Source organism: Urocampus carinirostris, chromosome 15 (assembly GCF_059441175.1).
Source record: "Urocampus carinirostris isolate Australia breed hairy pipefish chromosome 15, RoL_Ucar_1.0, whole genome shotgun sequence".
Lineage (NCBI taxonomy): Eukaryota > Metazoa > Chordata > Actinopteri > Syngnathiformes > Syngnathidae > Urocampus > Urocampus carinirostris.
Window position 1 is genome coordinate 12300211 of NC_142363.1, and position 14050 is coordinate 12314260.

A 14050-nucleotide genomic window follows, 5' to 3' on the forward strand; every position below is an offset into this window, starting at 1 on the left:
GCCAATTGACTGATCAGAAAGAAGGGATTAGGCAGAGCATTATAGTCACTGTTCAGGAGCATATTTTTTTCTTCTTAGCATTATCTTACCAGGCAAAGTCTCAAGACCCACTAAAAATGGGTCCACAACCCACTTTTGGGTCCCGACCCCCCAGTTGAGAAACACTTCTAGTGGACACTCGAAATAAGGAGTGAAAACATCAATGGATTTTGAATTTGCAAGCAGAACAGGGAGATAATCCTTAAGACAAGCAATTGCTATCTGTTCTTAAAGCCCTACCATGAACATTTTCTTTTAATTACAAATAGTAGCTTACAAAAGCAGTTGCAGCCTAAAATCCCAAAATTAAAAACAGTAAAACGTATCAGTCAGGATAGATCACATGAGAGTAATTTACTTAAAAAGTCATTTGCAGGTTATGAGACATAGACTGTAAATCAGGGGTCTCAAACTCGCGGCCCAAGGGGCAAGTTAAGGCTTGCAGGATAATAGTTTGAGGCCTACTCCTTCATATAAAGGTTATAAGGCACAGTATATTCTTCCTAGTGATAAGTCCACTATAAATCCTTCATTGAAAAATGTTTATTTAAAAAAACTATGATGTCATCATGCATTTTTTAAATACTAGTCGGTTGAGAAATTTGCAATTATTTTACATATCATGAGCTTCACCAAAAGCAAGGGACTCAAACTCACAGCCCGGGGCCAATTGCAGCTTGTGGGATGATAGTTTCAAGACCCCACCTTAATATGACAGTTTAAAGAGACATTGCGTATTAAGTACCTCCTGGTGTTTAAAAAACATGCATTTGTATTTGTTTTGTAAAATAAGCAAAAATACATGAACTACGAAATAAACGTGTGTTTTTTGGGAAAACCCACAGGTTGAGAAATTTGCATTTATTTTATGTATCATAAGCCTCTTCTAGCGGGAGCTGACATAATTGTTTCCCATCTTGCTGCTACGGATCCCCCCAAAAAAAACTAAGGAGTTTGGTCACTTTGAGTCTCCTTAGTTTGTGTTGTGCTTTTTTAGCACTCAATTACAGTTGCACCACACCAACCTTTTATAAGCTGAGAGCTATTTTTTGTAACTCATTAGCGGAACATTTTTAAAATAACAATTTCTCTGTTGTTAGTATGTTGTTACTATGTTATAACAAGGTTGAAATTGTTAGAAGTTAATTCAACCACTAAAATTTACTAGAAAATCACAATGACCCATCAGTGAGCTATTATCAGAACATGTCCGTGGGCTACTCGATTGTTCATGGGGGCCACCTAGGGCTTGCGGCCACCACGACCTGACCTACACAGTAGGGTGACATCTAGTGGTCAAATAATACACACTGTCCTTTTCATTTAAGTGAATCCAAAGCATATTATGAATTAATTTATTACTGACTGGTTTATTTTCATATTAATTCTTGTTTTTGTGTTATATCTAAAATATATTTTGGCTAGCATTATTTTAAAACATATGTTTGTATTTCAAATCAGTGTTGTTTAGCTCTTTAGTTCTTTAGTTCTTTAGTTCTTATTTTTATCCTTCTTTTCCTTCTTATTTCCTTTGTTCTTTCTTTTTTATTTTTCATTCTTACTTTATTTATCTTTGTCATTCTCTCTTTCTCTCTCCTTTCTCTCTCTTTTTTTATCTTTCTTGTGATCTTTATCTGTTTCCCACTATATTGTTCTCTTTCTCCCTCTCTTTCTTTTGCCATTTTTCTTTCTCTCTACCCATCTCTATTTCTCCTTCTCTTTATCTCTTTCGATTGATTTAAATTGTCAGTCTGCAATTTGATTCGTAAACATGCTTTGAACATTAATCTATAATCGTTTTTTAAACACAGTATGTGTTGCAAATGCACAGAGCGTCAACAGTCCGGTCTCAGGGATAATAATATAATCTGAAACGGTTCTAATCGTGTTTTAGAGATGACAGATATATATGAGTGAGCATGAAACAGGGGCTTCGTATGTGCGAAGGCTTGACAATAGATGTATTAAACGGCCATTGGTTCAGACAATGATTGATTTAAAGTGCCTGATCTTTTCTGGGAAATGACGAATGGAGCTCAACCCAATCAGACATTCGCTATCACTCTCTGTATTTTCACAAATTAGCCCCAGTTAGCCTTTAGCAACACACACATGAATGTTCCATTTTTTCAGTTGCCTAACGAAAAAGCATTGAGTCGCCCATACACATCAATCTCCAGCTGCCAGGGGACCCATCTGGTGGTCTTTTCTGATATATTGTGGCCTCTAATTTGGAAATATGAGCTTACATTTTATAATCATAATTCAAACTGGGAACCATTCTTCTTTTTTGTACAAGATGGTGGAGAGTCTTTCTCAAAACTTACAATTGGTCTCTTTATTTTTATATATATATATATATATATATATATATATATATATATATATATATATATATGATGACATCATAGTTTTTTTTTATAAACATTTTTCAATGAAGGATTTATAGCGACCATGATGGACATGACACTCCTGGTCTGTCCGTCAAGACTGGTGTTTTGACTGTCCGGTTTCTTGCTCGTGTATCCAGTATCCGGTATCGATCACGCCTGTCTCCTTCTGTCCAGTATCTTTCTCCATTCTCCATTATCCGGTATCAATCCCGTCTGTCCTGTCTGTCCCGTCCGGTATCTACCCATGTATCCTGTACCATCTGTTGTGTCCGGCCTCGATCTCGTCTGCCTCTCTCTTCTCTGTCTCACTTCTCTAGCCCAGCGATCATCGCATCCCTGGCGTTTGTGTTCACGCGCATGACTGCCCCATTCCAGTAGAATAAAGCTTGTGTGAAAGCGTGACTGTCATGGTTGCCATGGCGCCCAATTGAGCAGGCCCATCTGTGTCAAGGTTGCCATGGTGCCATATTGGCCCCGGTCGTGTGTGTCATGGGTGCCATGGTGCCCAATTGGCCTCGCTCGTGGGGCGCCAGCTGCGGCTTGTTGAGAGATTGGATTTCTGTCTATATAAAGCTCAGCGCTCTCTTGCTTTGGTGGTCAGCCCGTCAAATTAACTTCTGCCCCACAAGACGTGGGTTCTGACTTGGAACTCTTTTGCTGTTGGTATTTCAAGTCCGGTATTGTTCCCGTTTATTTTTGTCCTGTTTAATTTCGGGTTCCATTTTTTTTTCCCGTCTAGTGTCTCCTGTTTATTTTTGTTATCCTGATTCATTATCGATCTCGTCGGTCTTTGGCTTCCCGTCTTTCCACGCCAGACTGCATGACTTCCCATTTCCCGTAAAATAAAGGCTTGTGTGAGAACGTCACGCGATTGGGTCCTGATCCTGTTCTGGTTCCTGACAGTTACGTGTCTGTGTCCTCCGACTGTTGGGTTCTGACAATATATATACACATATATATATATATATATATATATATATATATATATATATATATATATATATATATATATATATATATATATATATATATATATATATATATATATATATATATATATATATATATATATATATACACATATATATATATATATATATATATATATATATATATATATATATATATATATATATATATATATATATATATATATATTTATTTATTTATTTATTTATTTATTTATTTATTTATTTATTTATTTAATCTCATCGTTACATTTCAATTAGGACCGTTTTGGCCACTAAAAATTATAGATTTCCAATAATAAGTCATAACAACAAATATTTTTTGACATCTCTTCCAAGAGCTACAGAAAACACATTTTGAAAAATAGATGCACCTGACAATGACATAACCTAAGTTATTTCTTTGACATGACTGTTAATTTGTATTAAAACTTTCCATATTGTTCATTTCTTGTCTTTCTCCCCACCGAAAGGGGCGCCAGAAGAGCAAAAAGTCGTGTTACGTATTGTATTGTCGTTTTTTTCTTGTATTAGGATCCACTAGAGCAGTCAGTCAGTCAAACAGACAGACAGTCAGGTTGTATACCTAAAATTCAATAAAACAATTACATTTCATTGTTCAGGTACCAAATAAAATAAACAAGTGAAGCAATTTAAATGATAGATATTCTACAAGCAGTATTCACTCCCCTGGATCCCCACATACATTCAGCAACATACCAACTAAATCACACATGATTCTTGCTTTATCTCCCAATATAATGAGTTTTTATAAGGTTTTGAGCTTATTTTAATTATATCAACCGGCAATATATCATGACAACTGTATTTTTGTGACATTTGGATGCAAACACATGCCACACATCCTCGTTTGAAGTCGATAAGACTCTGCATAAGGATATTTCATACGGATTTGAAAGGGCATTGACCTATAAAGATCAATTTCCAAAGGTTAGGTTTGAAAGACAGAACTAACATTATTACGACCATGCAACTCCTTAACACATAGACCTACTCCCATGGGTTTTATTCTAAGATAGCGGTCACAAACATCTTTCAAGACAAGGTTTTGCAGAAAGAGGTACATAGGTGCATTGCAGCCAAGAAACAAATAGCATTGCATTTGCTTGATAAGCAGTAATGAAGAAGGATGAAACAAAATGTGGTCACCTTCCACTTCCATCAGCATTGTCCTTTGCTATTTATTTTTTTCCCTTGGAGGACATATTGTTCTAAGAAGAACTTTGCATTATAATGGATTTCCAGCCTACCCTTTAGGTAGTCAAGGATACCAATTCACCAGGGTCATCTGCTAGCATTATTGTAGTCTGTCGCTTTGTAATTACTGGGGACAGTGTATCACAGAAGTTAAAAATGCAGTCGATGTACACTAATACAGAAACAGTCGGTGTACTTAAGTATTTGAAAGCATTTGGTATTATTCGTGTGTCTGATTGAAATTTCTGCACTGCGAAAAAAAGAAAATTCTTAAGTATAATAATTTTGCTCTCTTTACTATTTGTAATCTTTTATAAATATATATATATATATATATATATATATATATATATATATATATATATATATATATATATATATATATAAACGCCAGGGATGCGATATATAAAATATATATGTGTGTGTCTGTGTGTGTGTAGTTTGCATGTTCGGCACAGTTCTGAGGTCATGAGATCGAACCTTCCTGTGTGGAGTTTGTATGTTCTCCCCGTGCTTGCGTGGGTTCCCTCGAGGCACTCCGGTTTCCTCCCACATTCCAAAAACATGCATGTTAGGTTAATTGGCCGGTCCAAATTGTCCCTAGGTGTGAATGAGCGATGGAGTTGTCTGTCTCTGTGTGCCCTGCGATTGGCTGGCAACCAGTTCAGGGTGTCCCCCGCCCACTGCCCAAAGATAGCTGGGATGGGCTCCAGCACCCCCGCGGCCCTACTGACGATAAGCGGTGCAGATAATGAAATATATGGAGAGGGAGAGAGGGAGAGAGAGAGAGAGAGAGAGAGAGAGAGAGAGAGAGGGAGAGAGAGAGAGAGACAGAGAGAGAGAGAGAGAGAGAGAGAGAGAGAGAGAGAGAGAGAGAGAGAGAGAGAGAGAGAGAGAGAGAGAGAGAGAGAGAGAGAGAGAGAGAGAGAGAGAGAGAGAGAGAGAGGGGATACACATGGCGGATGCTTATGCTCATCCATCCATCTATTGTCTGCACCGGTTATCCTCAGTAGAGTCGCGGGGGGGCTGGAGCCCATCCCAGCTATCTTCGGGCAGTGGGCAGGGGACACCCTGAACTCACTCGCTCATTCAGACCAAGGAAGAATTTGGACCAGCCAATTAACCTGCATGTTTTTGGAATGTGTGAGGAAACCGGAGTGCCTGGAGGAAAACCCATGCAGGCACGGGGAGATCATGCAAACTCCACACAGAGAGGCTGCAGTAGCTGGACTTGTACCCTGAACCTCTGCACCTCTGTGCGCTAACCACCGTGCCGCCCACTCACTTTATTAGTTTTTAATTATTTCAAATGAGGAAAATTCGCTCAATGCACGAGGCATTCAAACTACAGTACGAGCACGATCCTGGAAAAAATTAAGCTCATAAAAATAGGTATCGCTGTAAGATTCTTTTTTTGCACCCACTCCGTAAGTTGGATATGAGTAGATAAAATCAGAGTTGGTAGAGTAGCCAAAAATGTTACTCAAGTAAAAGTACAGTTCCTTCAGTTCCTAAAAATAGCAAAATAATACATTTTATAATTGCAGTCTGTCTCTAAATGTTTGCCTCTCATGTCAACACAGCATGCCTTAACTCACATTGAACAGCAGATATTGTCTGATCCAAGTTCATTGGTTATTTTCCTTGCTAACGTGGACACCCATGTCAAAGACAGATTTTGGATGTTACCCTGGGCATTAGAGATCACACTATGAGACTTCACATTATTTTGAGTATTTTCGTTTATTTCCACATCTGCATTGTCAAAGACCAGAAGAACTATTTCAGGCATCCCAGACGCTAGTGTGTATTGTGCAGCAGCTCTAACACCTTCTAAAAGGGGGAAAAAAATGGAACTGGGATATACATCATTTGGAGAAGCTGGTAACTAGTCAATTCTTGCCTCCCTTTGAGGCACCAAGAAAAACTTTAAATAGAAACGGAACACAGCACCTGCTCCGACACATGCAATCTATCCTCACAATTGTGCAGGGTGCAAAAGAAGATCTATTGGTGGGATTGCCATTGACTGACCATTTTAAAGCACTTGATCACCTCCCGTCCGCTTTATCTCCCTCTGTGCTCATCCGTTTCGACTTCTCTCTTAGTCCCACATTTTTTCATTTGATGACTTTCTTTCTCTCTCAATTTTTCACGGCGTGAAAGTCCTTTGTATGAACAGAGCTGCAGAGTAAACTAATGGGATGCACTTTTGGTATACGAGTTGTTCGTGAGCTTTGGCAAGCTTTTTAATGCACACACACAACCTCAAACTAATAAATACATACACTTTCCTTTACTGTGATATGCAGACCTGTTATCATGTCATGGATTAAGAACACTAAAAACATAGGTGGTTATATTTATTCTGTGTTAAAGTTATTCCTTATTTACTTCACAATTTGAGGATTTTAGCTATATTTTCACATGATATTGTGAATACTATTAATACAATTAGTGTTAAACTTAATAATTTGCTAAGCCTATGCAGAGGGAGGCACGCAATTCTCTTGCCTCATGGCAGAGGGCAATAGTAGACCAAGGATTCTGATTTGGCCTCAAACAATGGAATGAGTGATAGTATTAGCAAGCTAATAGCAGTCATTTATTTTTTCTCGTTGGAATTGGAATTGGAATTTTCTTAGTTATAATTGAGGATTACCTATCTAATGATGATTGTATTCAGAAGGAGCAACTCATAGACCTTATTCATGAATTAAGGTAACACAAAACGTTCTTTCTTTTGTTCCGGTTCATATACGTATTAAGTCAAGTCATGTTTATTTGTATAGCCCTTAATCACAAGGAGACTTAAGAGCTGCACAGACCACAGACTATTGCATACTACAGACTATTATTACACCATCCCCCGATCTAAAACCTACATGAGGGCCAGGAAAAACTCAAAAACCTGAGCATGAGGGTAATGAAGGAACCTTAATAAGGGACCATACATGAGGTATTACCGGTACTTTCTTTTTCTTACCTCACCGCACGTCACTCTTGGTCCCATAGAGTTTTAATTAAATATAGTATCATAATGAAACTATTGTCAAAAATGGCCCAATTATTCACCCAATTGCTGTGTCTTCCCTCACAACCTGACCCATAGTCTTCAATACCCTGCCTGGTATTTTTTTATATCCCACCAGGGAGACACCTCATAATCTATTCAGATGATCAGCCAATCCAAATTAAACACGTTCTACCACAGCTTGAAATTTCCTCTGGCTTTTCATTCAATAATTAGACATCTAAAAGTACCAAACCCATCTAAGACTTAATTAACCCTTCAACTCGTTTTTTTTAGCTTGTGGCGATATATCATGGTTAAAAAAAAAGAATGAAAAAAAAGATATTTAGCCTAAAGTCTGTTTAAGTGTGCCACACAAAAATTGTGGAATATCCCAAGATCAGAGTTGAAAGCCCCCAGAATCTGCATTTTATGATCCGAAACCTCCAGTTCCTGAATTTTAGTAAATTATATATATATATATATATATATATATATATATATATATATATATATATATATATATATATATATATATATATATATATATATATATATATATATATATATATTAATCTCAAATTAAAAGTATGGATGTCTATATAGCACTATTCCTGGTTGTTTTCCTCACATGGGTACCTTAGACAATTTAACTTTTCTATTTAAGAAAAAGGCAATTAAATTATTTTTATTTGTACTTATTATAAACAAATGTATGATGTAATTACGCTAGTTCTTTCCTCAAAACCATTTATGTCTAAAAGGTATCACAGCAAAAAAGAAAAATTATGAAAAATGCCTCCTCAGTCCTCAACCTATTCTCTTTCTTATTTTAAACATTGGCGTGTTGTTTTTTATTTTAATATATTTCAACCTAGTTTTTGAGATTTTTTTTTAAAGAATACCATACATAATACTTATTTTTCTCAAGTTTTAGTGCCTATTGCGCACTAAGGGCTTTTACACATCTCTTTGAAAAAAAATGTATTTCCTGAAAAGAGCTTTACGAATCAATTTGATTTAATTTGAATGTAAAGATTTTTCAAATTTTAATATCTTTTGAAATAAGAAAAACAATCCTTACAATTAGCAAAATAAAACGGATTTTAAGTTTTAGGGTCAATGAGAATAATAACAATAATACAAATATGAGCATGGCTAATTTCAAATTTCATTTTTAAATGAGCAAAAATATCAAGTATGGCTAAAAAATGTTGAAGATATATTTTTACTGAAAAAAATAAAATAATGTCATTTGTTCTCAATTTATTTTTTATTTTTTTGCTAAAATGATTCTCATTTCACTAAAATATGTTATTTTTCTTTGGAGATGTTTTTTTTTCATTGTGAATCTTTTTAGAAAAATATATTAAAATGAGCAAAAATTACATTATTTTCTCATTTTGGTAAGAATATATCTTCAAATACAACAATTGGATGATTTCATTTCATAAAAAAAAAAGAAATAAAAAGGAAAAATTGGATTAAGATAAATCTATTTAGAAAAAATAAAAAGAATGATTGTGTTTTCTTGTTCCCAGGTTCCCCAAGATGAGTGGGCGGGCTATCCCGGAGGAGAGAAAGATGACGAGATCCCTTGTCGACGAATGCGAAGCAGTAGTTATGTCAAAGCCATGGGAGATGAAGAGAGCGGCGAGTCGGATTCAAGTCCCAAGACATCACCCCAAAAGGCGGTGCGTTCAGACGCCCTTGTAAAGGCCATCATCAGACCCAGAGAGCTGTTGGACTCTCAGAGGTACGTCGCATACAACTCTCTTCTACCTATGTTTTAGAGGTGAGATCAGGCCTAAAAAAATCCAGCCCGACCAGGTCAAGTCAAGTCATGTTTATTTGAATAGCCCCTAATTGTAAGGAGTCCCAAAGGGCTGCACAGACTACATATTATTGCAAACAAATTATGACACCATCCCGTGATCTAAAACCAACATGGGGGCAAGGAAAAACTCAAAAACCTTCACACGAGGAAAATGAAGAAACCTTGAGAAACCTTGAGAAGGGAGGTAATCCCCCTTCCAGTCCAGGATGACCAGGATGCAATGGATGTTGCAATAACAAATGATACACAGATATTTTCAACATAATGGCGGGAATATTTTAAGGCCATCCGTCATATTGACGGGTTAAAATTGGGCAATTATTCACAGCAGCAGTATGTCTTTAAAGGATCTGTATTGAATTCGGAACTCTGTTACTCTCTGCCACCATCTCCTGGCTCAAAGTCATGATTGTAGCCTTAGTAAGCTTCTTCATAATGTGCATAACAATACATTAAGTTTTATAGATGCTCTTCAATAAACTCTTCTTTTTTCATCTATCTTGGGGTTAGGGTTGACATTCCAACTACTTGAGGCAGGCCTTTTCTTAATCTTACTATTTTCATTCTCCCCTGACAAATACAAATTATATAACGCCTGCAAGGACTAGCATAAAGTCACTCAGCACACTGTAACCCCCCCGCACCCCTGTGCCACCTTTATGTGTTACGCTTCTGAACAGCAACAATTAAAGTAAGATGGACAAAGATAGACACTGTTGAAAATAAAGTATAAGTGCTCTTTGAACTAAGTTGGCCATTGTTAAGAGATGGTTAGGTCAAGTCAAGTCATATTTATTTTTATAGCCCTTAATCACAAGAAATCTGAAAGTGCCACAGACCACGGACTATTACAGAATAGAGACTGTTATTACACCATCCCTTGAAACTTAAATCCTGCATGAGGGCAAGGAAAAACCTCAGTGAAAATATTGTACTTTCACCTTTTTAAGGACACCTCAGATGACCCACCCCACCTTTAAGAATCTAGAGAAAGAGAGTCAGAGACAAAGAAGAACAATGATGGGTTGATAATGAAGATATCAAAAGTCAGAAAGAGAAGCTTGGCTTGATTTGAAAGCAGTGATTGACATTTTAGGCCCGACCAAGGCTGAAATTTTGGTCGGCTTGGGCTTGTACTCAGGCTTTAGATCTTACCTCTACTATGTTTGGATGTTACCATGAATTCCTGCACTTTGCTTCGTTTATTTGGCTTGCCCATTTTTACATCATTTTATTTTCTCTTGGTTTGTGTAGAACAGCAAATCCAAACAAAAAATAAAGGTGAGCAACTGCATGCAAATGTTGCATATTAACTGAGGTCCCAACATGAGTTGCCAAACCATAACTGCTTGAAATTAAACTGGACTAGTAATAATAAAACTAACCACCCAAACTGCACAAATTTAAAAATTAACTTGACTTGTTAACACGTGTACTGCTTCTAATGGAACACCCCTGTGTCAATCGTGTACACATGTACCATTACAACATCGTTATCATTGAAATTATATGCAGTAATTTTGAGAAAGACGAAAGTCTCAAGTGAGAGTAACCCCGCCAAATGATTGGTTCAATTTGGTCAGGTCCAGTTTTGGGCATCTCATCTCATCAGCTGCACCGCTTATCCTTCAGTAGGGTCGCGGGGGTGATGGAGCCCATTCCAGCAAACATCGGGCAGTGGGCAGGGGACACCCTGAACTGGTTGCCAGCCAATCGCAGGGAACACGGGGACAGACAACTCACTCGCTCAGTCACACCTAGGGACAATTTGGACCGGCCAATTCACCTGAAATGCATGTCTTTGGAATGTGGGAGGAAACCGGAGTGCCCGGAGGAAACCCACGCAAGCACAGGGAGAACATACAAACTCCGCATAGTAAGGCCGGGAGCTGGATTTGAACCCACTCAGGAGGTTCCCACGACCTCAGAACTGTGCCGCACAAGCGCTAACCACTGCGCCGCCGTGCTGCCCAGTTTTGGGCATGTTGCTTTAAAAAAGTAATTAGTTATGGTCACTCACTACTTCCCAATAGTAACTGAGTTAGTAACTGAGTGACTCCATAGGGAAAGTAACTAGTTGCCAGACAAAGTAACTGTCAGGACCAGAGTGGAAACAGGACCCACTTGTGTTACATTTCTCACAAGTTTTATTAGAGGAAAGAGAATGGGCTGTGCCCACGATACGGTGTTTGCTGGACGCGGGAAGAAAGTCACTCTGGTACTCGGATGGTGCTCCGAACGCGGAAGTAGAACTTCCGTAGCGAGCGAAGGCGGTGTCGGGGACGGAAAAAACTGGTCGGTAGCCGGGACTGAGTGCAAGGCGTGGCCGAGGTCTGAAGCGAGTCGTAAACCAGAATAAGAAGTAGTCAGGGACAAAAAGAGGTCGTAAGCCGCGACGGGAGAGCAGACGTGGTCAGGATCGAAACGGGTCAAAGCCGGGGACAGACGGGAGCATAAAACGGGACAGGTGGGAGTCAGGGTCGAAAAAGGCTTGCCTAGTGTTCACCGAGGTTCGCAGACCGACTGACAAAAGGGGGCAGACAGGACTGGGTTCAAATACTGACCGGGAGCCAATCAGAACCCGCGGCAGTTGGCGCCAAATGAGCGGGCACAGATGAGTCACATCAGTAATCATGACAGTAACTATTTCCGTTACTTTAAAAAGAAGTTGTGTGTCAAATAATTGGAAATTATCTGAGCAGCATTCCAGTCAGTTGAACAGAGAAGAACAGACAGGTAGTTGTGTTATAGAATCTTTTAATATTTATTGCACCTCACCAGCAACAGATTTATATGACAATTGAAGTGCAACAAAAAGAAATAGTAAACAATATATAAAATGACAATCAGCAGTAAAACAATATAAAGTGAGTTTAATAAATAAGATCAAAACTTCCTGTGTGGAATTTGCATGTTCTCCCCATGCTTGCATTGGGTTTCCTCCCGGCACTTCAGTTTCCTCCCACATTCCAAAAACATGCATGTCAGGTTAATTGGCCGGTCCAAATTGTCCCTGGGTGGAAATGAGCGAGTGAGTTGTCCGTCTCTGTGTGCCCTGCGGCTGGCTGGTCACCAGTTCCCTGCCCACTGCTTGAATATTTCTGGGATGGGCTCCAGCACCCCCGCTACCCAACTGATAAGCTGTGCAGATAATGGATGGATGAATAACGCTAATGGTCCGTTGTATTGATTCTGGGATTCTGGGAATTCTGACTCTTTTTAGAGAACCATCTTTTTCGGCTTGACTGACTAAAAAAAAGGCCTGCTCTTTCGGCTCCCAAATGGCTCTCCAAGTTGTTTTTGTTGTTTAATCCAAAAATTTTATTATTAATATTTATTATGTGTCATTATGAATAACTTAAAAATAAGGAAAATAAAACAATTTAACAATTATTGGTTAAAACTGAAAAACCTAGAAAACATATTAATAGTTCTACTAAGCAAAACGATAATATAGATAACAATTTTAACCTTTTTTATACTCAACAAATTCAAGGTCAACAGCACAGAATTCCTGAAAAAATGCATTTTGACCAATCACAAGGGAAAAAAAGTGTTTCAAAGGGAACCGGTTCCCGATTGGTGGGTAGCCAGCTTCCATTTCGAAAAAACGGCTCACAAAGCCGTTTCGTTCGCGAACGACACAAATCGGTTGCTGCACCAGCCGTCTTTTCTAATTCCTTTCAGCAAATTCAAAATCTTACTATATGGTAGTCACTATTTTAAATGGCATCAGGATCCCAAAACATGTGATGCAACGGACTCGGAAGAGAGCGGAAAACCACTTTATTCAAGGTAACAAATCGCTTCTGACCGTCAGTCACGATAACAACGTTCTAACAGTGAAAAAAGTAATGAGTTAGATCACGGCCGTTACTGAAAAAATATCGATATTCCCAAAACTGGTCAGGATCTGTTTCAAGTAGGGGTGGGCAATACTGGGAATTCTGGTATCAATCCCATACCATGTTTAGCCAATCAGAATGCAAAACACAATGCATGATGAAAATCAGTGAAGTAGAGAAACCACAATAAGTAAACCGTGACACGGCAAGGGATTACTGTAATTGCTCACTACCAAAAGTTCAAGATTGAATTTTGGACCATTTAAATCAATGGTAGGCAACTGCAGTGTATTTGATTGACCATATGAGTATTATTTACTGTGTACACTCGACTAACAGTAAAACCTGCCCGCGATGTAATCTTGATGACTCATTAACCCCATCACACCGTGACCCTAAACAAGATGAGAAATCTAAATTTTCCATTAGCATGGCTTTTTGTTGGCCCTCTGATTGACAGGTGACCACCCAATTCAAGCCTAGTGTGTTTTAGTCAGTAAAGTTGCCCTGAGAAACCAGTAGTAAAACAAAAGTCTTCAGGCAGCTGTGATTTATTACTAAGAGGTTTTGTTTGTTCAATCCAATGGCGGTTGCTCCTGAGGGGAGAGGCAATTAACCTTAAATTGTCTCTTTAGTTTGCACGAGGTTTGGGAGTGTTTGCTCTAAATGCTTTGTTTGGTTAGTTTGATGATGCTAAGATTCCACATTACTCAGTCCGTATTGATTTCCTGGACCCA

General features: G+C 38.2%; 1 protein-coding gene across 1 annotated transcript in view; it reads left to right on the forward strand.

Moving 5' to 3' along the window:
• Window positions 1-14050, forward strand: part of dlgap2a (discs, large (Drosophila) homolog-associated protein 2a) — a 181552-nt gene that overhangs the window by 107320 nt on the left and 60182 nt on the right. The window contains exon 3 of the mRNA XM_088354961.1: window positions 9173-9387. Within this exon, the coding sequence (XP_088211087.1) occupies window positions 9173-9387 (215 nt within the window). The remainder of the gene's footprint in view (window positions 1-9172; window positions 9388-14050) is intronic.